At 31.4% G+C, this 24,937-nt stretch overlaps 1 protein-coding gene across 3 annotated transcripts in view; it reads right to left on the minus strand.

The window, feature by feature from the left end:
- The window catches only part of LOC140443133 (kielin/chordin-like protein), a 583,808-nt gene that overhangs the window by 3,140 nt on the left and 555,731 nt on the right, over positions 1-24,937 (minus strand). For all 3 annotated transcript variants that reach the window (XM_072534223.1, XM_072534230.1, XM_072534237.1), the window contains 2 exons: positions 1,892-2,015; positions 1,460-1,717 (listed from right to left, as the gene is read on the minus strand). In XM_072534223.1, coding sequence (XP_072390324.1) covers positions 1,460-1,717; positions 1,892-2,015 — 382 coding nt within the window. The remainder of the gene's footprint in view (positions 1-1,459; positions 1,718-1,891; positions 2,016-24,937) is intronic.

The raw sequence follows: 24,937 nt of genomic DNA on the forward strand, positions 1-24,937 counted from the left end.
GTGAAGCATCAAGACCATTAAATGTTAGAATAAGTGAACATTCATTTTATATTCAAAGTAGAGAATTCTGTAGACCTCACATGCATGAGAAAATGAACATAGAGTTCAATGAAAAGATTCAAGTATATTCTTGAAAGAAACAGATGGTAAAAAGAGATTTATTTATTTAGCGTATGGCTACATCACAGGTTCATATATTCTGACTGCAAAAATAAGAAGTATTGATCAGAGAACAAAAAAGTTCATGAAGTACAAAAACAAATAATTTTAAAGAAAAACGTTTCTAATTAATCATAAATTGTAATCTTCTTCCACAAACACAAAAATTGACCTAAATCTGCAACAGCGATTAAAACTAAACATTCGCACAAACAACCGACAGAGAACAAAGGATATTTAAAAAAGTTTTGAAGCCTACAATATCCGTTTCTATTATATTCTAAAAAATATCAAATTCTCTGACATTAAGAAACTTTTTTGATTTCGTTTACATTTAGATGAGCGCCATTCGAAACAGAGCGTCGCGTCGTAGTGTTTAAAAGCATTAGGTTTATATTTACGAGGGGTATTTGAAAAATTCTAAAAGTGGGATTTAGAGAATAAATTGGAATCCACAAAAATTGCATAACTTTACAATAAAGCCTTTTAATTTGTTTAAAATTAAGGAAAATTATTATTTTATTAAATTATGAGCTTGAATGCTTATCTCTTTTTAATTGTATGTATATTTTAACATTCTCTTAAATTACTTTTTCTTTCCCAACTTTTGCGCTAAAATCTCCTATTATAATTGTAACACTCTGCGTTTTAATGAATTTTAAAATACTATCTTTGTAGAAAGTTTATGTGGTTTGTTCGCAGTTGGAATATAAACTTCTGTTTATTTTTGTTCCGGTTTAATTGTATGATTATAATTCTACTTGACTATGAAGTGAAATTATTATGCTGACACCATATCTGTGTAAACCATCTTGACTTCCTGAAAATATATTGCTTTATTGCTAATTTTTATTTTTCCTGAATCAGGCCCAAGGATGCCGTTAATTTCTAATATTTTTTCTATTTATTTAACTGCATTATACACTTTTCTAGCTTGATGTCTTACATTCCAAGTCGCCAAGAAATTTGTTTGTAACTCCTCATCATCATTTTTCTTAGCATATTCTACCGATTATGGTGTAGACTCCCTTACATATTCATTCTTCATATCTGCCCAGGATTGTCTAAAATTCGCTTTTCTGTGCCATGTTGTACCGGCTTGTTTTCTTAGGTCATAGTCCCATCTTAAATTTGGACGTCTTCTTGGTCTCTTGACGCCTCTTGGATACCTCAGTGTAATTCTAGTGGACCACCTATTCAGTCAATTCTTCTCGGTACTTCTTGCATCAAGTCCCCGAATTATAAAAAGTTCGTTGTATATTAGTAACAGGAAAAAACCAAAATAAATATTAAAACTCACCCATTATAATACACAATTTGCTGTCTTTAAGAGTGCTGCTCTCTGGTGGACGACTTGAAGTATCTGTCGCAATTTTTTCCGTAGCCGACGATGAAAATACTGGGGATTTCGTGGAAGATCCCGTTTTGGTGGAAGTTTTGCTGAATACACTGGAAGAACTGGGCACGTTTGTCTTCGTGGTTATTTCTGACACTATTGACGACGACGACATCGACGAAGAAGATAACGGGAAAGCTTGTGGGTTAGCCGGAACGCTTACTAGAAAGAAGATTTTAATTTATTTAGTACGCAACACATCAGCAACAAACTAGATATTTGCTTAACGAAAAAACATCTATTCGTACATGAAAGATGAAAAAGATGACGTACTTGAAGAAGAAGAAGAATAAAACAATATCTATCATAAAATAATAAAAACAGTACTTTACTTACAGCACGGTGAAAAAGGGCTGAGATCTCTGCATGGTCCTTCCATTGTGGGTGGGCATTCCTGCCACCAGCAAAACATTTCTCCATCAAGGCATAGGCAGAACTCACATTGGTCTCTGCGGTATATCTGCAATAAAGCATCTATGTTATAAAAAGTCATCCTAAAGTTTTTGATCCTACATAAAGTACGAAAAGACAAAGAACAGATCAAACACGTATTTATAAAATTAACATCAAAGAAAATTAGAAAAAAACTACCAAAAAAATAAAAAAAAGTTTATGTGTAATGTGTAAAGAGATTTTAGCGAAATATGAAATGTAATTTTATAAAGATAATTTTTTTTATAGCAGTAGCAGACAGACAGAAAAAAATAAATATAGTGATTGAAGAGCTAACTACAGAAAACCATCGAACATAAACCAGGTTTTCTTTTTCTTCATGCAAACCACACAAAAAATGATCGGACCCACAATGAAAAGCAATTTTTATTTTAGGGGGACATATTGGTGGAGGTGACCTACATCATTATAATGTTAAGTAGAAAGGATGATCTTGTAATATATTATTTTACAGATATTTTATTTATTTTTTCAACAGTATTTCGTACTTTCATTTTCGATTGGCAGTATTTATGAAATTAAATCTATCAAATGTACATACTTCTAATAATTTTATTTTATGTGTTATGTGTGTGTTTTGTTTGTAGCCCTGTAGCAAAATTGGTCATTCATTTTATTAGATGTGCGAAATGCCCACCAACCCACAGATACAGCTGGTTCCTAAAAAAACTGATACGACTCTCTCTACGATATAAAAAAACAGACTCTAGGTACACCCTTCACCTTTTAAACTTTAATCATTCTTTTAATGACGAATTTCAAATTCCTCACATTCAAAATAAAGGCCTTAAGCTATCTTTGTTAGAATCTATGGAAATCAACAATTTAAAAAGTATTATAATATTATAATATATTATAATATTACATTATTTAACGATTTAAGCATGTCCTACTTTAATAAGCAGTAAAACTGTTATTTTGACCATTTTCTTTTATTAACATATAAAATCTCGTTATGAAATGCAAATCTTATATAAATTTTTCTATAGTACAAACATCATAACGACCCATATATTTTGCTCAATTACCTATTTAACCCGATTTATCGCCCATGTTATTACTTTTAATCATCCCCAATAGCTATCGTGTCTAGTGCACTCACAAATATTTAAACAACATGGAAGATTCTTAAAGTAAAACGCGGAAGTCATGAATTTTACAGGAATCAACTTTGCTAACTAGTATTACCTGCGAAGTATAACTAGAAGTAGCTATAAAGGAAGAGTTACGATTATGGAGTAGATGTGGGGTGAATGTTAGTTGCCTTCGAAATTTATTATTGACGGTTTTATTTAATGGTTTTCTCGTGGTTAGCTTACTGCGATAGTTTTACGATATATTATCATTCAGTTGAAAATTCTTTAGTCAATATTGACTCTTGGTTTCTTGTATTTTACGTTTACGATTTTAACAAACTGAATTGGTTTATGTTACAATGTTAAAAGTGGTAATAGAGATATAAAAAGTAGAAATAAGTAATAACTAGAGTTTCACAGATTAAAAAAATTATTTCAAAAAGTAGATAGGTATAAAAGACAACGAATTAAAAATTAGAATGAAGATAAAGTCGAACCAAGATAATAATTTTAATACTAAAATATCTCACTCACTATTTTTCTCACCTACAGACTTTAGGTTGTTCTTTTTTCGTCTGCACATGGGTATTGACTATCTTTTTTGTCTTTCTTTGTTATATTGTATATTGTTTGTTATATAGTAACTAAATATATTTTTTGTATTTTTTTGCTGTCTCTTCTTATATAATAATATACCTTTTCCGTTTCAAACAAAATTATCAAAAATCCTTTGTTTAGAATTCGAAGACATTTTACCTGAAGGTTAATCTCTTCATTGTTTGTAGAGTCGAGTATTAAATGACCATATTCTAATCTTTTGAAATATGTATAAATGATGTATTGAAAAAAAACCAATTTTAAAGTAAGCTATTTAGTTTTCTCTGAAACCGAAATTAGGCTTTTCCAATATCATAGTAAACACAATTTAAGCTTTTTGATTGGACGGTCGTTTTTAAATGGGAATTTGGTGAGTCGATCATGAGAGAGGAGAAGTTAGTCATATTTTGGTCATCGAAAGGAAACAGTCGTGTGTCTCAAGATAGGGTGTGGTTCGTGATTTTGGATACCGGCGTAACGAAAAGAAGTGAATAGTTTGAAGAAGGAGATAACAAGTAGATTAAAAGAGGTCCTTGTATCTACCGTGGGCATTTTATAAAGTATATGTGAAAGTATTCTTACGGCATAAATTTGACAAAAGGAGGTCCTGGTGTCATAAATAAGTAGCGGAGTTTGGAGAAGTGAATCAGGTGTTTTTTGTGTAGTCTGAAGGAGGTTTGCAGAGACGTAAAGAAGGAGCCAAGGTGCCAAAGAGGGGAGATCACATCTTTGAGGAGACTGGACTTTTCTGGGTATGTTCCAACATACAATTCAAGAAGAAAATAAACTGTAAGTGTTTGAACAATTGAATTTTATATCTGTGAAGGATCGTTTCGACATCATGGTCATTAGCATTCAAATTTAAGAACTGAGGTTTTGTTAGGCTAATCAAAAGTTTAAAGTTTTGTGGTTTCTTTTTTTCAAGTAAAGAAAATTTTAAGTAAAATTGGTTTTTCACGTAATATAAATGTATGTAGCTTTATAATCTTATTCTCATAATAATTTGATTTATTTTCTTGTATGCTGATTGATAAGATAACGACAGAATTTAATAATTGTTTTATTCGTTCATATAAAATAAAGAAAAGTAAATCTTTGTAATATAATATATTTGTATTATTATCCTTTTTTCTCTCTCCCGATAAAAGACAACTAGAAAATCTTTTGAATCCATCGAACACAGGTAATATAAGGATTATTTTACTTTTGATAACAGATAAGTTATAATTTTCTTATTGGCTCAATAAACTAAGTTTGAACTCAAAATAAACAATCATAGCAATATATATATATATATATATATATATATATATATATATATATATATATATGTCGGAATCGTGCTCAATGACCGATTATATGCTTCTTACTATATGTAGAACTTACTTCATGTGTCCAGTTCAAACAATTAAATTTTGTGCATCCAGAAAGGAGTAGTCTGAATGCCCGTATCATTTGCGTGCAGAAGATCGTATTCAGTGCAAGATTTCTCCAACAGAGGACAACGATGTAGATGTTTTGAATCTTTTACCACCCCACATTCACAAGGTGAGGGTCATTAAGCTCAACAAGCACATCAAAACAAGAGCGCTGGAATATTTAGGCCACATTACCAGAGGTGCGAACTATAAGATATTAAGGTTCATAATGCGAGGTAAAATCAAGATTAAAAGATCCATATGAAGACGAAGAATTTCCTGGCTAAGAAACCTAAGAGAGTGTATAGTTGCAGCATAGTAGATCTTTTCGGAGCAGCCGCCAATAAGGTACGGATAGCTGTGATGATAGCCAACCTCCGATAGGAGAAGGAACTAGAAGAAGAAGATTCACACAGGTTATCGGAGTCAGCAAGCAACCTCCATTTCTACACGTTGGTTTTATATACAACGCTGATTTTCGTATTCTGAGTCCCATACCATATTCTTTGTTTTGTTATAAGGTATTTTAGCTATCGTACTTATAGTCTGTCCCACCTTGACTTTACAGTACAGGTTCTTACGACCAACAGTGATGCCAAATTTTATCAGAAACAGGTTTGAAGCAAATATACTTTTTTCTATAGGATAACAATAAACTAAGGAATTAATATTATTGACATTTTGTGGCTGCAGGTGTTCTAAAACAATTTTTTTTTGAAAAATACCTTTATGTGAATAAAATAAAAATAACTTTGTCTAAAAAAACTTGTATAATAATGTATTTAAGCGCATAAATATGTTAAACCTTAATAAATACGTAGGTACCTACATAAATAATTAATAGTTATTTAACCAACAAGTGTATTAATATGGGCGATTAACAATTGAGATATTTTAACGCGTGAGCGAAGCGAGCGCGTTAATGTTCGAGATTGTTAATTGCCATTTTAATTCACGAGTTCGTTACAAAACTTCTCCGTCGACCGTACTTTTCAGAAATGAAGATATCTTAGTTTAAATATTTATTTACTTAACGATAAACAACAGTTTTTTCAGCTTTCATTGACTTTATTCAAAGTTTCCTTAGTGGTAGTTTTATTATAGTAAACATTAATATTCGAAATGGTGCAATTATGGAAATTAAAGGAAGATCTTGATATAATTTATATGATTATTTGCTGTATAGCATTTTGACAAATTTATATTTAAGTCTTCTTGGACCTCTGTAAATTCTGTGATAGAAGAAGTTAAATTCTGGTGGAGTTAAATTAAACTCTTCGTCAATATCCATCCTTTGATTTTTCAAATACACAGAATTTTAAACAATAAAGTAAATAATGACATACAATGACAGATAGTACTAACAGCGGCTACTTCATTTGAAATTAATTTTTTAGTGGGAATATAAATAGGTATATGTTTGGTTGCCTACACCACAGGTCACTGCCAATCACAGAGCGTTTAATTAATTTATGCAAGCAATGTATGTTGTGTTACCTATAATAAAATCGTTCATTAATAGAAAATCATTCATTAATAGGGCTCATTAATCAATGATTTTGAGGGTGTTAGAATTGATCATAAATGGACGGTCGACGGAAAAATGTATTTAAATTGTGTATTTTACATTTCTTCTATAGTCCCGTCTTCCTTACTTTCACTGCCACTGTCGTTATTAAGGTTTATTATAACTGGGTCGACATTTTCTATGCTAATTACGTGTTCACAGTGATATGGAGGTAATCTTAGCAACTTAACATTCTTACTTTTTGCAATTTCATCTACGACACATTCATCATACTGCGATTTAAAATGAGCTACAATGTCCAATAGTTCGGATTGTAGGTAATCTTCTTCGAAATAAATATCCGTTGAACGCAACCACTCCTTTATTTCTTGTAATGTGTATTCTAGATCAGAATATGTGTAGTTTTGCATTATTTCGAGTTACCCTATAGTCTCTTGCACAATTGACACCAACCTAATTACCCTGTACTCTTGCACAATTACCACCTATTCTGTGAATTTAAGGTAAACTATTTGTGATTTCTACCTCTTCTTTTCTACATTCCTCCACTTCTTCTTCTTGAATACGTTTCTCTCTCACTTCTTTCTCTTCTTGTGTCGCTTCCCTTATTCGTCTTATTTACGCTTCTCCTTTTCCTCTTCCATCTTTGAAAACCATCCGGCACCAATGTTACACTTTTTAAAATCACTTTTATTTATAACAGCAAACAATATTACAATACTTGTTAATAACTCAATCTGAATTACAAAACTATTCAAAAATCTAGTACCTATCACTTACATTTTCTGACTTTGCAAACCGTACGAGATATTTAGGGACCTTCCGATGACATCTAGAATATTCTAAATTTCTAATACTTGTTCTTTTTTAGTAAGGAACTTTTTCTATATAGAATAAATGTTGCGGAACTGTCGTAACAATAATTTTAATAACTGACATGACTCTTTGGTACTTCCTGAAATTCCTAGATTCATACGCAATTTCGCAATTCATCAAATTGTTTCATTCACCGCAACTTTAATTGTATTTGAATAAATATTTATACAAGCCTTGCGGCAAAACGCGAAACTTCTACAACTATTAGTTTTCTAATACTGGGAAAACACCCAAGCAGACTTCCTACACCGATACGTCGTTCATATTAATTTGTTAGCTATTTGTATAACTGATCAGGGCGCTTCGGGCAGATCCGTTTGAGAGGAATTGTCATATTTGTTTTAAGCGTATGCTGATAAGTATTCACAAATAAAGGATTGATTTGCTTTAGAATTTAATTCGACTCGATAATTAATTATCCTAATAGAAATGCAAACTTAGGTAATTACAGAAAGCAGCTAAAAAGCAACCTCAATTAATCCACAAAATTAACGAAAATCTTTGTCATTTGAAGTGATTGACATTTGTTAAACAACCACAAAAAAATTAAAAACCCTGAACTCGCCAGGTATATATAATATTCCAAACGAACTACTTAAGTATGGAGGCCCAGAAATATGGAAACTATTCAGACAAATAGAACGAACTAGAATAATGCAAGATGATAAACCAAGATGCAAAAAACCTCAAAATCTGAGCCAAAAAATTAAATAGGAGTATTGTTGCTAGTGAGTGTGTTAAAATTGTTAACAAAAATACTATCAAATAAAAATCTGCTAAGTTAGGAATCTCCGAATAACAGAAAAGTAGGATTTTGATTGGCGGGTGAAACGGACGATATTTTCTTCATGAGAGGTATCCATGTTAAACGTAACCGTATGCCGTCATCTTTTTTATTAAGACAATTTGACCTTTTTGCAATTTCTATCGCTTCTTGAATAGTTCTTCTATGGTTCTGTAGTTTTTAAAATCAATTTTGTGACATGTATGAAGATGGTATTGACTATACATCTTAATTTCTAATATAAACAGAGTGTCAATGGAGCCTAAACCAGAATAGTAATTTTCGTCACTTTCTTCATTTTCCCAACCTACTTTTCCAACCGTTGTCTGTATTGCCTTTATATATTTACCTAAAAGATAAATATATCCACTCACTTTCTATCGTGTCCTCTCTTATTATGGAAGTAATAAAGATTGTCAGCCGACGGCGAAATAAAAAAGACTTTTGTTTATGTGTTTTCCTTTGATGCCGCCCTACAAAGAGACAATCCCCTTTCGGAACCAGTCTGCTGAAAATCTAAACAAAGATGGGAATATAATCACGGAAAACTTTAATGAAGCCTATCTTCAATGTCTTCCACTAAATGCTTTATAAACCTTTTCCGCGCTACGAAAATATAATCGTGAAATATACAGCGTGTCGTTTTATTCTTTTTTAATTAATAACAACTTTGATTACTAATAACAATAAATATATTATCAGACTCCACGCAGAAAAAAAAATAAATATAAGAGAAGGATCATGACTAATAATACAAATAAATAAAAGTATCAACAAAACAAGTAATCAAGCAAAATCAAGCAAAACAATTTCAAAACAAACACTGGTAGAAGATTGGTTCAACATTTGGCTCTAAGGCCATTAAAAATGTAGGAACATAAACAATAAATTAGGAAGGCCATCTTACTACCATTTAGAGCGTAATAAGCAATGTAATAAATTCCAATTCGAAGGACCACCCACTAACGTAGAAATAAAAGAATACAAGCATTAACAAATATGTTACTTAATGAATAACTTTGTTCCTATAACCAAATTATGATCTGGTCAAAGTTTTTTCGTAACCACCGATTCACACAAGTCAGCGAAGCACCAAACACTATAGCAATTGTTACAGTTTTAAAGTCATTAAATAGGACATGAACTAAGGATATTTTCTTTAGTTTTAATAAACAATAAGCCTTGGCGAAGTGTGTAGCTTTTTAACTATAAGCAAGACAAACAATAACCATATAAAATACGCGAGAGTTTTTACCCTAAACAAATTGAAGACAGTGTCCAGACCTGGCTGGATTCAAGTTGATACTAATAATAAAAATACGCTTAGAGTAATAGTTATTACTCTAAACTAAAAAAGGAAGCATTCAAACTGAGTTTTAAGTTGATACTAACTAATAAACGCAGCGTCTACCCTGGGTAGATTGTAACTTCTTACTTGCGGTTGGTGGGGGACAACTTCGAAATTTCTATTAGTTAAGTAAAACCACCTTTTGAATATTTGCTACCCGGGATTTTCTGGGTATAAGTTTTCGGTGAGTAAAAATATCTTTTAAAGATAAAAACTATTTTAGTACCAGAGGCGTAACAACACTTGGATAAATTTCTTACCAAATTTTATCCAAACACGATAAAAATCATGGAAAAAGTTTCGTATGCTCGATTCGGAAATTCATAATTTGCGTTTATAGTAGATTACACTGGACTGTATAATGTTCAACTTAATGTTTAATGTTCGTTAATTGCTACGGCTGTGTTAAGAAATTATAAAATATACTTTCTAGAAACAGTGAGAAAACCTGCTGTGAAAATGAAATTCTATGAGAGTGACACAAATATTTTCGATACACTTCTTTTTCTTCATCTACCTCTTTATAAGCAATTCTGCCTGTTTATTAGCAGATTAATACCTTTTTGGAAGGTTTTTACTCCATTTTTTTGCGCGATCGTCCGATATTGGTGACTTATCTCTTGCTATTTTGACGACACGGGTCTCCTTCATTCTGCTTATGTGGTTATTCGATTCTTTTTTTATTTTGTGTTCATTTATTTATACACTATATATTACATTTCCTTCTAATGTCTTCACTTCTCTTTCGACCTCTCAGCGTATTTTCTGTAATTCTTCTTAGTACTCTCATCTCTGCCGTTTCCAGTAGCCTTTGTGTTGTGGCTGTGTTGGGTCTTGTTTCTGAGGCATATGTCATTATTGGTCTTACACTGGATTTATAAATTCTTGACTTCATCTGGTAATGCATTCTGCCAGTCTATTTGCTTTTTGTACTTGATCTCTCACTTCTTTGTCAAGGGCTCCATAGCTGGACAGTGTAATTTTCAGGTATTTTATTTCCATTACTTGTTCAATACTGATGCCATCAATTTTTATTTTACATCTGGTTGGTTCTTTGCTGACTACATTTGTTTTAGTTTTTTGATGTGAGTTTTTCATATTAAATTAATTCATGATTAAATTAACGAGCACTATGGCTCAATGTCTTATTGTCCTTATTCTATTGCCTTGTATTATTCGGCTGCCTATTTCTATAGGTTCTGTAAGTTGTCCAACTAGTTTAACTCCCATTTTGTTCCATTTTGTAGATGTTTTCAATAGTTTTTATAATGTTTAGGGAAACCTTTCTATTATACAGAAGATGGATTACATCTTTTAGTCTTACTCTGTCAAACGCTTTCTTTAGGTCAATCAGACACAGAAATGCTGGTCTATTATACTCTAGTGATTTCTCAGTAATTTGCTTTTGCAGACCGTAAAAATCATGTTCCATTTCTTTCCAAAAGCGTTCCCAGTGATCATTTTTTATTTTTCTAATTGTCTTGTAATTATGGTATGACTCTTCTATTTCGGTTGACATGTATTTCAGGTAAGCTTTTTTCTTTTCTTTACATTTTTCCTTCACTTCTGTACAAAAACATGGAGTTCTTCGCCTTGATAACGATTTATTTTTATTTATAGTTCTTTCAACAATAACTTCCTTGGCCGAGGCTAAGATATTAGACTTAATATTTGCTTAGCTTTCATCGATTCCATCACTCTCTGTGATATATGTGTTTCTGCTTTTTTCGATTGTTTTTTTGGGAATAGGTATCTTTTGATACAAGTGATAGACATATTATGGACAAAAGACTTGATTTAGTTGCATTATAAATCAAAAAGACACGATCATAAAAGAATAATTACGTGAGAAAAAAAAAACTTTTATTAATATACATACAAAGCAGTTCACGAACACATGTCTAATAACCAGTTTATCAGTAAAAAGCTCTCTAAATAAAAATGCACAAAAATTAAATATCTTAAAAAGACGAGCAACCAAAAAGTCGCTATTAATAAACCAGTTGTAGATAAACAACAGTTGAAGGTAAAATAAAAAGCATAAAAACAATAAGAAGCAAAGTTAACGATAAAGTACTCCAATTTATCTAATTCTCCAAAAAGTATTCCTATAGTATATTTGAAGAATAAGCTGGAGTAAATTCTTAGAAAAAAAACTAAATTATTAAGCATATTTTAGTACGTGTGCTTTTCATACACGTCAATATTTTAGCTTATTTTACGTTGGGTTTGACTATTTAGATAGAAATTTTTTGATGTCACATGGACTATCGTAAAATTTAAGTATCAGTTTTTTCAGCTGGTCATAGACGTACTTTAAGGGTATTACATTATTTGTTTCGGTTTGTTAGATATTTAAACCATTTTCAAAGCATATTATATTTATATAAATCTGTTTATTTTAGTAACGTTATTTATGGTTATTTTTGTCGTTATGATAATGACCCATTAAATAACAAGAAAAAAGAAACTCTTAAAATACTTAGGTATTTAGTTAATGGTCTTTTGATAGCTTAGATAGAAAAGTCGATTAGCAAAAGATGGTTTCTGATAAATGTGAACGCTATCTTAAATAGTATAAATTTCGATTTTGTTTGGAAAACCAATGATTAATAAAATGGTTAATGGTCTTTAAATAGTCATTCATTAATATCAGAAAATTTTTGTTTAGTCGATTATAAGCGAGTGAAGAGATCTAACACAGTTGTTTTTTGTAAGAGTGAATAGTGAGTTTATAGAATATGGCATTAACGTGTGATTATACACCAGTTAAAAAATTAAAGTTGAATCATTTATCACTTAACGAAAAGAGTGTTATCCTTAACGTCTACAATTATTTTAAGCAACACAATCCTTTCAATACTGTTGATAGTATAGTTGAAATTTCGTCTAAAGTAATGGGATATTCAAAACCACCGTATATAACATTTTAAAAGAGGAAAAATCAGCTGGTATAACGCCACCCAAACCGAGACCAGGAAGACCAAAATTGTCGAAAGTGAATGTGGATGAATTTTTCAAAAATGCAATTGGTAGAATGGTCCACTCATTTTTTTTTAACAAACAAATACCAACTTTAGATAAAGTTTTACAAGCCATTACCGACGATCCCGATTTACCCACAATAAGTAGAGACAAACTTTGGAAAGTTTTGAATGAGTTAAACTTTAAGTATGAAAAAGTGGGCAGACAGTCAATGCTGATCGATTCCGAAGAAATTCTGTGACGAGACGAGACTACCTCAGAAAAATAAAAAAAATGAGGCCAGAAAATAAAAAAAATTATTATTTAGATGAAACGTAGGTTAATGAAGGGCATAGTGTAGGGAGAGTTTGGAAAGACAAAACTATAAGAACATATCGACAAGCATTTCTGGAAGGATATTCACCTGATTTCAAAGAACCAACAGGTAAAGGTCGACGATTAATTGTTACCCATATAGGTAGTATGAATGGATTTCTTAAGGAGGGTTTACTTTTGTTTGAATCAAAAAAGACCTGTGATTATCACGAAGAGATGAACGGAGACGTGTTTGAAGAATATTTCGAACAGATAATTGAATTCATACCTAAAAATTCAGTTATTTTAACTTTCAACTTTTAAATTGTCAGATGTTACTATTCTTTTTCATAAATCAATATACGAAGTAACGACTGAACATTGGCAAAAATGTATTAATCACGTTATGGATATTGAGAAAAATATGTGGGAGCTTGATCATATAATAGATAGCAGTATAAAACCTATAATAATTCATCCCGGATCGGATAACACTTCGTCTGAAACAGAATATGAGAAAGCTTAACTTTAAACTGTAGCTCAGAAGTTTTTTTAATTTGAACTAATTGCCGACAACTTCATTGTTTATTTATTATTGCTAATATAATTTTCATTCTTATTTCCAATATTATTAGTATTAAGAATATTATTATTTATTAATAGGAATATATAAAAACTTACAGTTTTTGTGTATGTATTTTACGTTTCAGTATTTTATTAATTTATATTAACTGTATGTTTCACAAATAATAGAATTTTTATTCTTTTTATGTATATCTTTTTATTTTAAACCAGTATTGGATTGGATTAATTACTTTGTTCTAAATATCCAAATTAATTTAACGCAAACTTTTCTTTTAAGATTACATTTTAGTTGGAAGATGTGCACGCCTATGTATTTCGAGGTGCGAAGATTAGTATTCTGAGAATTTACTCCAGCTTATTCTTCAAATATACTATAAATATATTGATTTACATGTATAAAGATTGTCCCCTAAAATGGATAGCAATGATTTGAATATTAAGTGATTTAAAACAAAATTTTCCATTATAGAATAAATCTATTGTCGATAATAGTAAATCATCCTGATTTGTATTCGTCTTTTAAAGTGAAGGTTAACAAGAAAAACTTTGATAAAGCCATGAATTTAGCATTTTGACCAGAATATGCTTGTATTCAATGTTTTTTTTTATTAGCAAGAAAAGTACACCAAGAACATAGATTTTAATCGTGATGTTTTATGAATTCTTCTTTTTTCAATGAAAGAAGTCTGCAACAGTAGATTTATTTTCAGAGGTAGGAATTTTTGTGTTGTATGTGTTCGACAATGAATCTGTCAAAATATTCATTAACTGAGTGAACGAGTAGAATAAAGAAATCAGTCAATATTTATAGGGACCCTGTAATGTAAGCCACAAACTAATTCTGCATCCTTCCTCTGGTTTGCATATTGCTTGTCTCTTAATATCCTAGGCATACAGTAGGTATATCCATTGTAAATCTGAAAAACTATATATAAACAAAGAAATGACTATCATTAAAGTTAAACACTTAATAAGTATAAAAATTATTAAAGATGTATATGTTGTTTAGGTCTTTTCATACATTTTGTTATATGGTCATATTTCACATTAAATTGCGGATATTAGCAAATTTATCACAAATCCCACTTGTTCTTAAAAGCCTCCCTTTTAACAGAACATGTTAAAAAGCTCCATTATAACGAACTCGAAACATTAATGTTCTTTTTCGCAGAGATCCTGCGAATTTCCACAATAAAACGTAAAATAACGCCGAAATTATAACGAGGACAAATTTCTCGTTCATCATTCTAAAAAGACAAGCAGAAGTGTTCAATAAAATTCAAAAAGCTACTATAATTTTTCGGAAGTAAAATCTTAACTACGCGAATAAAGTTTCATTTCGCCACTTAGGACTCTGATGTTGTTTTCGGAAAGGCGAATGTCAGTGTCGTGCAAAAAACTCACAGAAAATAATAATTAAGACATTATTAGTTGTTGTAATTGTAAAATGTTTTTACTAATATAATTTTTAATACCAATCTCGATTGATTTACTGTTTTTAAATATCCAAACTAGATTAAACTTTTTTCGTCTATGTTTGATCTATTGCCCTTTTTATTGCAGTTGTTCTAATTTTGCTCTTACTTAGTATGTTTATGACTTGTTTTCTGTCGATATATCATTATATTGCGTACTATAGCACCATACATTTTTTGTTTAAACTTACAAATAAGTAAAGGTTTCTTTTGTAAAATGGTATATTTTATTAATAAAATTTATTTAAAATTCATCCAAATGTATGTCTTTTTTCTTTTTTTTTCTGCTGTTTTGAAGACCTATCAATTTTAACCAAAATGTTTACTTCCTTCCTGACCTAGTTAGTGGGCTGGTTCTAATAGTGAGACAAAGTGGTCCTCCTTTCTTTCGAGCAGTGAAGATGTAGGTTCCCTTCATATTAAATCATCGACCTAGTGTCATTATAATATTAGAATTGCTCATGATTTTCATGCAATACAAAGGTTTCCACACCTAATTACGTAGCTAGTTTCAATTGATTTAACCCTTTCAGGACGGTTGACCGATATATCCGACAGAAAGAAAATTACCACCCGGATAACTGACCGATATATCCGACACCGTGTTTACCCGTCTCCAAAGACCAGTATCATTAATCAGCCAAAATTTTAATTTGATGAAGATATTAGCTTGAAAGAGATATTAGAAGATAATTGTGACAACTTAGATGTAAAAAATCACAATAATATTAAAAATGATTATAGTGACCTACAAATGAGGTGGGAAAAAAATCAATTCGTCCATAAGTTACAGAAACTTGACCATAGTCAGAGCGGAGTACAGGACATGATCAACTTAACGGAAGAACCAAAGGTAATTGATTATTTTTTTTAATTTCCACCGAAAATACAGCCAAATATATAATTGATGAAAGTTACAGGTACGCCATGCAAAAAAAATAAAAAAAAATTGAAACATCTTTATCTAGATGAGTTCTTTACATTTTTTGGATTGACTATGTTTATGTCCAAAAACAAAAAGCTTAAAGTAAAGGAGAATTGGTCAGTAGAGTCTTTTGTATTCCTCAGTTCTAAGCAATAAAATGTCAGGAGATAGATACTTACAAATTATGATATATTTACATTTCTGTAACAATGAAAATGCAGAAGCTGGAGATCGCTTGTATAAAATAAAGGAGGTTTTGACACAAATAAAACAAAGATTTCAGTCACAATTCTATACCTTTTGAAAACCTCGTTATTAATGAGAGTATGTATTGTTTAATGGAAAACTCCTTTTTAAAGACTTCTTTGGTACATAAAAATCAAAGGCCACCGTTTTGGTATAAAAGTTTATGTTATATGTGACTGAACTAGGATGAGCAGCCTCAAGCTTACATGTAAACACTAGAAAAATAACGATAATAGGAAACTTTGGAATCACAAAAAGGCAATAAATACAAAACCAGAAAAAAAAAGAAATCTCATGAAAGAAGGAAAGTCCCTCAAACAAGAGAACGAAGGCAACTAATTGATTAAGAGTAAAAAGGCTGTCATAATGCACGAGGACTATTTTGGTTTATATTCCGATCAATTACGTCTTAGCCATAGACAATATTAAAGGAACTATTATCTAACAGTAACCAGAAAAAGGAAGAGCTCTTAGATTCGTTAATAAACAAAAAAAGAAAAGTAGAAGAAGAAACACTCAAAAAAACTTTTACAGTGTTTTGTTAAAAAAAAACAAATCTTGAAATAGTTTTATTACCAACTATGAGTCACAGTATGTAATGGATATTTGGTCGAAACCATTTATGTAGATAGATGTTCTTGAAGCGATGAACGGTTCAAAAACAAGATGTACTGTAAATTGTCAAGATTATTAAAACAAAATGTTGAATATTGAAATAAAAAACACAATATGGTGTAATGCATTTTAATAAAGAAGTAAGAGCTACAAACAGTCAAACTGGTTACTTTAACGTTTTGTAAAATTATTTTTATGAAAATAGTCCTCGTGTTCATTATTCACGTTTCCTTTTCTATCATTTTTGTCGTCTTAGTAACAAATGTTTAAACAAAAAAAAGGCAATTTTATAAGATAAAAAAGTTCCTCCGCCCCTGCATTATCGGTATGAAAATGACTCCAAACCGTGACTGTGAAGGATTACGAGATGAAACTGTACCGAATGGGTTGTATCATCGTTCTGGAAATGGAGATTGTTTGTAGGGTTTTTGTTGCTCATTCGGAAATATGATGGTAGATATTTTCAGCATTTCAGACATCGCTAATTTCCATCTTTTCCGCGTCTAGAGGGAGGCAAAGACGTTAAAATCGTTAAAATGTAATTAGTTGTTTTAAGCATAGCGTGGAAATCGTTAACCTTTAACAAAAGTTGTTTTCGGAGGATGGGGGGAGGGGTTTAAAATCATAATTGCAACTTATTAGTTTGTTTTCATAGACGATTTATTTAGTACATCTTATGTTCCTTTCTTGGTTGTTTTCCGATGAATAATTTACTGTATATTATTTTACACATTATTATGAATAATAAAGATTCTTTTTGCTTAAAGTTAAAAGTTAGGTTAGGTTAGGACATAATTTAGCAAGAATAGACAAGTATCAAAAAGAAAAAATACTAAATAAGTATAACAGCATATATCGGCGATAGAAACGTAGTGAAAAAATAAATAAAAACCAGTCATTTGACCAATATGGAAGTAAAAGAAAAGAAATTGTAAAAGAAAAAAAGTCATCTTGGAATATATATCGGCAAAACTGTAAGGGATACAAGGCGGAAAGCTCGGGTTCGTTCGAAAAATTATTTCCATGATAATTTTTTGCATAATCTCTTTCATGAGATACTCCAAAAGATACTTCAAGGCGAAAAGTTGTTCAATTTTTTTTAAACAAATTGTAACAATCAATTTTTTCGATCCAGACAATTCTTTTTAAATTTTTTGGATTATTTTGAACAAGATAATTTAAACGTGAGAAAACTTAAAATTACGATTTTTAAGGCTCAAAAACACAAGTTCAAACCTTGTTCTATCATTTCCCGATAAGTATTTTCGACCAGTGGTCGTGGGCGGAGTCGCTGTATTGCGCTTTAGCTCTTAACCCTTGGGATGGTGCACACTGTAAATATTGTCAGCTTGCTGTCTATATTGGGTGCGATTCTATGCCAGATTAACGGTTTCATGTAAAGATTTTTCCACCAGAATATTCATTCTTTTTATCGCTTTGGAGATTTTCCTCCCAGTCTTCGGCCTTCTACCTTTCTTTCTGCTACCAATAGTTCAATGGTCCCGTTCTTCTGTCTATGTGGCCAGAATGTGTAATTTAGACATGATCGGTTTACTTTTTAATATCAAATCTCTCTTTTATTTTAAACTTTCCAGAATTGACAGATTGGTTCTGTGTTCTGTCCAAGATACGCGTATAATTGTTCTGTAAACCAACATTTCGACGGCTTTGCTCTTACTTATAAGTAAGAAAAATACGAGCGTTAACCAACCTGAACTTGGTAGTTAGTCCTTGTTATTGTTTGGTCTTTTCATATTTTAATTAATTTAACTATTGCGGTTCGGGTCATTGATAATCTACGTTTGATTTTTGCGGAGATATCGTCATTGTTATTTATCAGGGATCCCAAGTATACAATAAGCAACTTAATGTTTGTGCGGTAGGTTAGTATTTGTCCTGTCTACGATATTATTTTGTTTTTCCGGCGTTGACCGGAAGTCCAAATACTTTTCTTATCTTGCTTAGCCGTTCGGTGATGGTAGTTATGTCCACTTCATTCACTGCTAGTATAAGTGTCATCTCGTTTGCAGGTTACTTATTTGTTCTGCTTCCTATAGCGATTCTTGCATCCAGTTCGTTTAGTGCTTTCCTCATTAGATCATTTTTGATCTATTTTGAACAGAGTGGCTATCAAGATCTCTAGATCTGACCGCTGAATACTGCTAAATACATTTTTAAAAAACCTTTCAAATAAAATATTACAATACCCATATTTCAGTTAAAAAAAATCAAAGATTATGATACCGTATCAAAACTGGCACTGCATCATTTTCGCACGTTATTAAAAAATCGGCATTTCACGTATCACGTAAAAATCAACATATTTTAGGCTTTTTGTCTAAAATGAATTGTTTGAAAAAAAATCAATTTGTTCCATAATTTAGCCTCGTTCTGTATAAAATATACTACAAAATTATTATTAAAAATGAATCTAAACTACTACAGTAAATATAAGTAGTAAAGCTTGTACGTAAGTTCCTATATTGCGTGCCTGAGGAGTTTTGTTAAAAAGCAAACTAATATTAAATTAGAAAAACAGAAGAAGAGGAATTTGATATTGGAAGAGATTTCAATGTAAAGAACACAAACAGAGGCTCTAGAATAACTACTCTAAGAGGTATTTATTTTTATTAAATATTAAAGATCATAACTAACAAAGATCTACTATCAAGTGATGAACCAACTTTGCCTGCAGATAAAAGCAAGATCAACTACCTAATACATTTCTTTATCATTAGGAATATTTCTCCTTAGTATATGGCAAACATTGATCTCCATAATAACTTAGGAGTGGAAACTATGGCTAAAATCATTATGAAAATTGCAAAAATATTGAGACAATTCAGCTCTTCGACACTGCTGTGCTAACTAGAAAATTGCTAACTAATAGACTAGAAGACTAGAAGACGGACAAAGCCGTTTAAATAAGTTTGTTTGAATAGTTTATTATCTCATTAGTGTTTAGATAATAGATGACATATTTCTTAACTTGAAGGAATAATAGTAATTTAGATTGTATTAAAATTGCTCATTTGTCAATTATGGTCAGATTGTAAGTACAATAATCATCTTTTCAAAGAAAAGGAAAGGAAAGGAAAGTAAAGAAAAGGAAAGGAAAGAAAGAAGAAGGGTATGATGCCCCTTGTAAAGGTGGAGCAAAATAAAACGGACCACAAGTGCCTAAGACCTGGAATGAAAAAGAACAGGAATACATTTTTCAAATTATTAAATAGATGACATAATGGAACTGACTTAAAAAATATTCAAATTTTGCGATTTTAAACATAATGATCCATAAAATATGTGTCTTCAAAAATGTGTCTTGCATACTATTAAGGAATGTGTTATGTTTTCGTATATTGACTCTGTTCCTTTCGCTAAGTGAGGCGTGGGAAGGAGACAGGGGAAATCTTTAATTTGTTTTCACTATTTATCAAATAAAACATGATTTAAGTCAATGATCCTTGTTTCCGTGGAAGCATTGCCATATTTACGTTAGACGATTTTCGACTCTGTATAGATCAACCACCTTTCTTTTTGCCGTATTGTCAAAGATGGACTCGGTGACAAACCCTCTTGAAAGTTGAATGTAATCAAACATATCCTTTATACGAAAACCGCCTGCAACGGCGATACTGAAACTATACGACTAACACGTTTTGAGTTATATAAATTCTTGGAACACATGTGCAATTCCTTTCAATTAGAGAGTTAGAGTTCCAACGTTCGGAATCCCCTCACGACCTTTCTAATTAGTTAATTTCATCCCTTTGCACACTTGAGTCGTTAGAAAACCCAAATAGTTTCGACTGACGTATTATTATTGCGGTACGGTTGTTTCTCTACCGATGTCTCTATATTAATGACAACCTTAGTAACGTATTTACTAAGGTTTGGCTAATGGAATTCTAATTAAAGGTGTTTTTGCTCGAGCATACAAAGAAGTGTGCACGTTGAGAATGTTGAGGTATAAATTAATAAATAAATTAAAATATCATCTATAAAAATGGTAAAATAAAACAAATCTTTTTATATGGTCTCCAAAAACGTTACGTTTTATTGTCTTATATTTAGTCTTAATTTCGTTTATTTTACCAAATTTTGTAAGACACCCAATAGAGCAATGTAATTCATACCTAAATATTATTTGCTTCATCGGCTTTAGACTGTTTTGTAAATTTTCGGTATAAAATACCGTTACACATTTTATCCCTGGATCACCCAGCTATCTGTCATAACTCGTTATGGCTTTTGTTTGCAAATACTCAAACTGATCCCTTTAAACGTTACAAAAAATATCTCGTTAGGTCAAATAGAATTCTGTTTAATCAAAACATCCAGAAAACGCTAGGTAACGGTACTTAACTTAAATATTTTTCTATAAAAAACCAAACCTTTGCAGACCCCTTTTAGGGTAAGATTATTTTTGGTAAATATTTGTTTTTTTGCAAATTTGATCTTGTATTTCTTATCTAATTATGATCCTATTTGGACGCCACTTTTATCCTAGTATGGAGTCCTCGTACTCTTGCGTCTCGGTTTGGAGGGAAGCCACCTTTTATTCTAGATTTGGATGGTATCGAAGTCCACCATCCAATCTAAATCTGGGTAACAGATTATTAAAATTATTTTAAGTGCATTCTTCTTATATTATAAGTAAAGGCAAGTGATGTTGATTTTGTGTTAAGAAAGTTTATGTGATAATACAAGAGACTGAGTTGACATGGATAGTACAACATATTCTAAAATTCTAATACACAAGTATGGGAAAGAAACAAATACCAATACAAAAAGAATCGAAAAAAAAAGAGATGAAACCTTATCAATGTTGTTATATCTACATTAAATCCTACAAATTAGCAGATCAGTAAATAGCACAGGGATACGAAAACTAGGTCAATAATTGAGCAGAGAAACACGTAGGCAAGATCTACGATTTGAAGGAAATTTGTCAAAGACAACTGGCACTCTTAGACGGGGGTAGACAAATCTGCTAAATTACAAGAATTAATTAAAATAAAAAGTGCACGAATTGTTAGAGTATCTAAATAAAAGAAGATGTCAAAACAATGAAGTTAGCGTGTATTAAATGCCTAAGAAACCAAAGCGCAGGGGCTACCAAAAATACAAGCATAATCGATATAAGCGAAAAGGAAAAGCTGGTAGGATTTTCGTAATAAATTTAAAGTAGACTACCACACCAACTAAAAGTATATAATTCTATAAAACACACAAGAAATTTAAGAACAAAGAAAAGACAACAAACACCATGGAATGGGACCGAGATACCAAAATATTGGACGTGGGGGTTATCCTACCAATATTTAAAAAAGGTAGCATACAGGATATTAGTAACTACAAAGGTATCACTTTACTGGGTATAACTCTCAAACTATACGAGAGAGTACTGGAACAAAGGCTCTTAATAGAAGTGGATAACAAACTAGAGCAGTCACAGAGAAGATTGAGAAAAGGAAGAACTATCTATAATCACATTTCTACCTAACAGCTCATACAGAATACACGAAATTCAACTACAGAACTTAAGCCTTTATAGATATATAAAAGCCATTTGATATAACTCTGCAAATAAGAATCGACAAAAGTTTAAAGTCCTGATGCCAATCTAACCTTTGGAAGTGAAAGTTGGATGCTCACATATATATATTAAAGAAGAAACTACAAAGAATTGGGATGGAGCACTTAGAAGAATATTGGATATAACCAGAGTGAAAGTAAGAGAAGATATTAAAGTGGAACTAATCGAAAAGATAATTAAAAAAGCCTAGTTGAGATGGTATGAGCACATGATAAGAATAAACCAAGAAGGGCAGTGAAACAAATATGGAAAGTGATGAGGAGGCTTAAGAGACCTAAGGGCACGTCTATGAAGACATGGGATGATAAAATATCGTCCATCCATTGGCCTTCCAGACATTTTCTAGCTGTGGAGACCTGGACAAAGAAGTGAGAGATCAAGTACAATAAGCAAATAGACTAATAGACTATTTCAAGAATAAGAAGTATCGAACAACCGCGAAAGATGGAATGATAACCTTCCAGAAGTATTAATCCGCCAATGAACAAGCGGAATTGCTTATAAAGAGGAAGAAGAAGAAGAATATATTTATTATATATTTATATTGGATTTGAGGTATTCGGCGGAAGTTATATGTGATTTTTGTGGTTTTCTGCTTCAACTCCGTATTAAATAATTTTTAAAAAAGAGGAAGGTACGTTCGAAATTAGCGAAAAAATGAAATGGAACACAAAAGAAGGGAAAAGAAATGATATACGTATATTATATCTCGTTCGATCCTTCCTAATTTTGTCTTAATTATTTAAATTGAACAGTTTTTAAGCTTGGCCACAAACTAATGAGCCACGATCTATAAAATAGGTTTTTTCATCTCGATGCAGATGAAGCGCTAGTCATTAGTTTGAGGTATCTAAGCAACGGCGACGCCAGAAATAATAGCGTCGTTTAATCGGGGCGTTAATGCTTCGGTAATTCGATACACAGCCCGGCATAAGAAAACAGTTTATCTATGAATATTCAACGAGAGCTCGGCAAGAGCAGAGCAGGGCGCTGTGGTTTTTTTTCGGTTGACAACTATCATTTGCTGCGGCAAAACGGAGGCTGGAACATGTTGATTAAATTGGGGTATTCTATTTCCTGCAGGCTTCTTTTGTATTCGTTCTTGCAGATAGATTATTATTTCTTAGTTATAAAAACCCGTTAATTTCGAAACAAAATTTCCGATTCTTTTATATTTAAACAATACAATCTTACGATAAAAAAGGTAAGTATATTAGACGAAATTTAATCTGAAAGTTGAATTCTAATACTTAATTAAGCTTATTAGGCTAATATGGGCAATCCTGAACTGTTTTAATGGGAATAAACTACAACTGAAGATTAAAATAAGTTTATTGACTTTTTAATTTCCATTTTGGAAATCGTTCTCAAAATACAAACATTCATGAATGTTTGAATGAATCAGCTCATAAGCAGATCAGCAACAAGTTTTCCATACGGGAAGGTCTTGTATAGATGAAATATTCATAATACAACATATTGCAGAGAAAGCATTAGTGACTTATATTAAGAGACCAGCATTCCTATATTTGATCTACGTGAGAAAGGCATTTTACACAGTAAAACTCAAAAATGTAATACATCTTTTGTATAATAAAGAGATCCCCTCGGATAGAAAAAAATAAAAACAATTAAAAACAAAACTAAGAAATCAAAATAATAAGATAGTTGGAATAGTTGGACAATTTACGGAACCTTTAGATACAGGCCATGGGATAGGACAGAGGGATTTGCTAACTATGCTATTTAGTCTAATTATTTGAATATATGAAGTCATAAGGAGCGTCAATAACGAAGATGATACAGAATGGGGATAATGAAATTAAATTTTTTTGTTACGCGGACAAGGGCACCACAAACTTATAGTTAATTGCTCTTATGCTAGAAGCGAGATAGATCTTTGATGGATCGGAGAGCACTATATACGAGTATGTGGAGTAAATTCTTGACGGAGTTTTGAAAGCTTCTGAAAAAGAGATGTTGCTTCATCCTCGTCTTAATTTGCTTTGTTTTTGTAAACTCTTGTAAAATGTCTTTGTTTTTGAAACTAGATGTTTTTATGCTCAATGAGCACTAACACTGTTGTCATTTATATATGTACACATTACCGTTACTGTTGGTAAAAAATTGTCAAAAGTAGAGTTCAACTTTTATTACATAATTTTTTTTAAATAGTTTTAGATGCTCAAATAGATTTATTCAAACAATAAATGTTATATTTATCAAGGCCTTTCAAATCAGATACATCAAAAGACGAATGTCTTATCATTATTAACAGAAAAAGAAGAGGAAGAGGTAGTGAATTCAAATAAAAAATTGAAATTAACTAATTTGGTTAGGACGTGACAATATGACACCGATGTATATCAGATATTTCCCCGTTGTAAATCCCGAATTCAGCGAAAACAAAAGCACCCCGCATTCCTATTCCCCTTTCAGGCATTCCTGTCCACATCAGGTCTTGTACGTGTTTCGGAAAATAGAACTGTCTCTGCTGACAAATCGTTGAGCGGAGCTTGGATGTGTTTTTGTTTCGTTTTTCGGTATACTTATCCGTTCGTTCGATTTTTGTGCGGAA

The sequence above is a fragment of the Diabrotica undecimpunctata genome, chromosome 1 (assembly GCF_040954645.1).
Source record: "Diabrotica undecimpunctata isolate CICGRU chromosome 1, icDiaUnde3, whole genome shotgun sequence".
Taxonomy (NCBI): domain Eukaryota; kingdom Metazoa; phylum Arthropoda; class Insecta; order Coleoptera; family Chrysomelidae; genus Diabrotica; species Diabrotica undecimpunctata.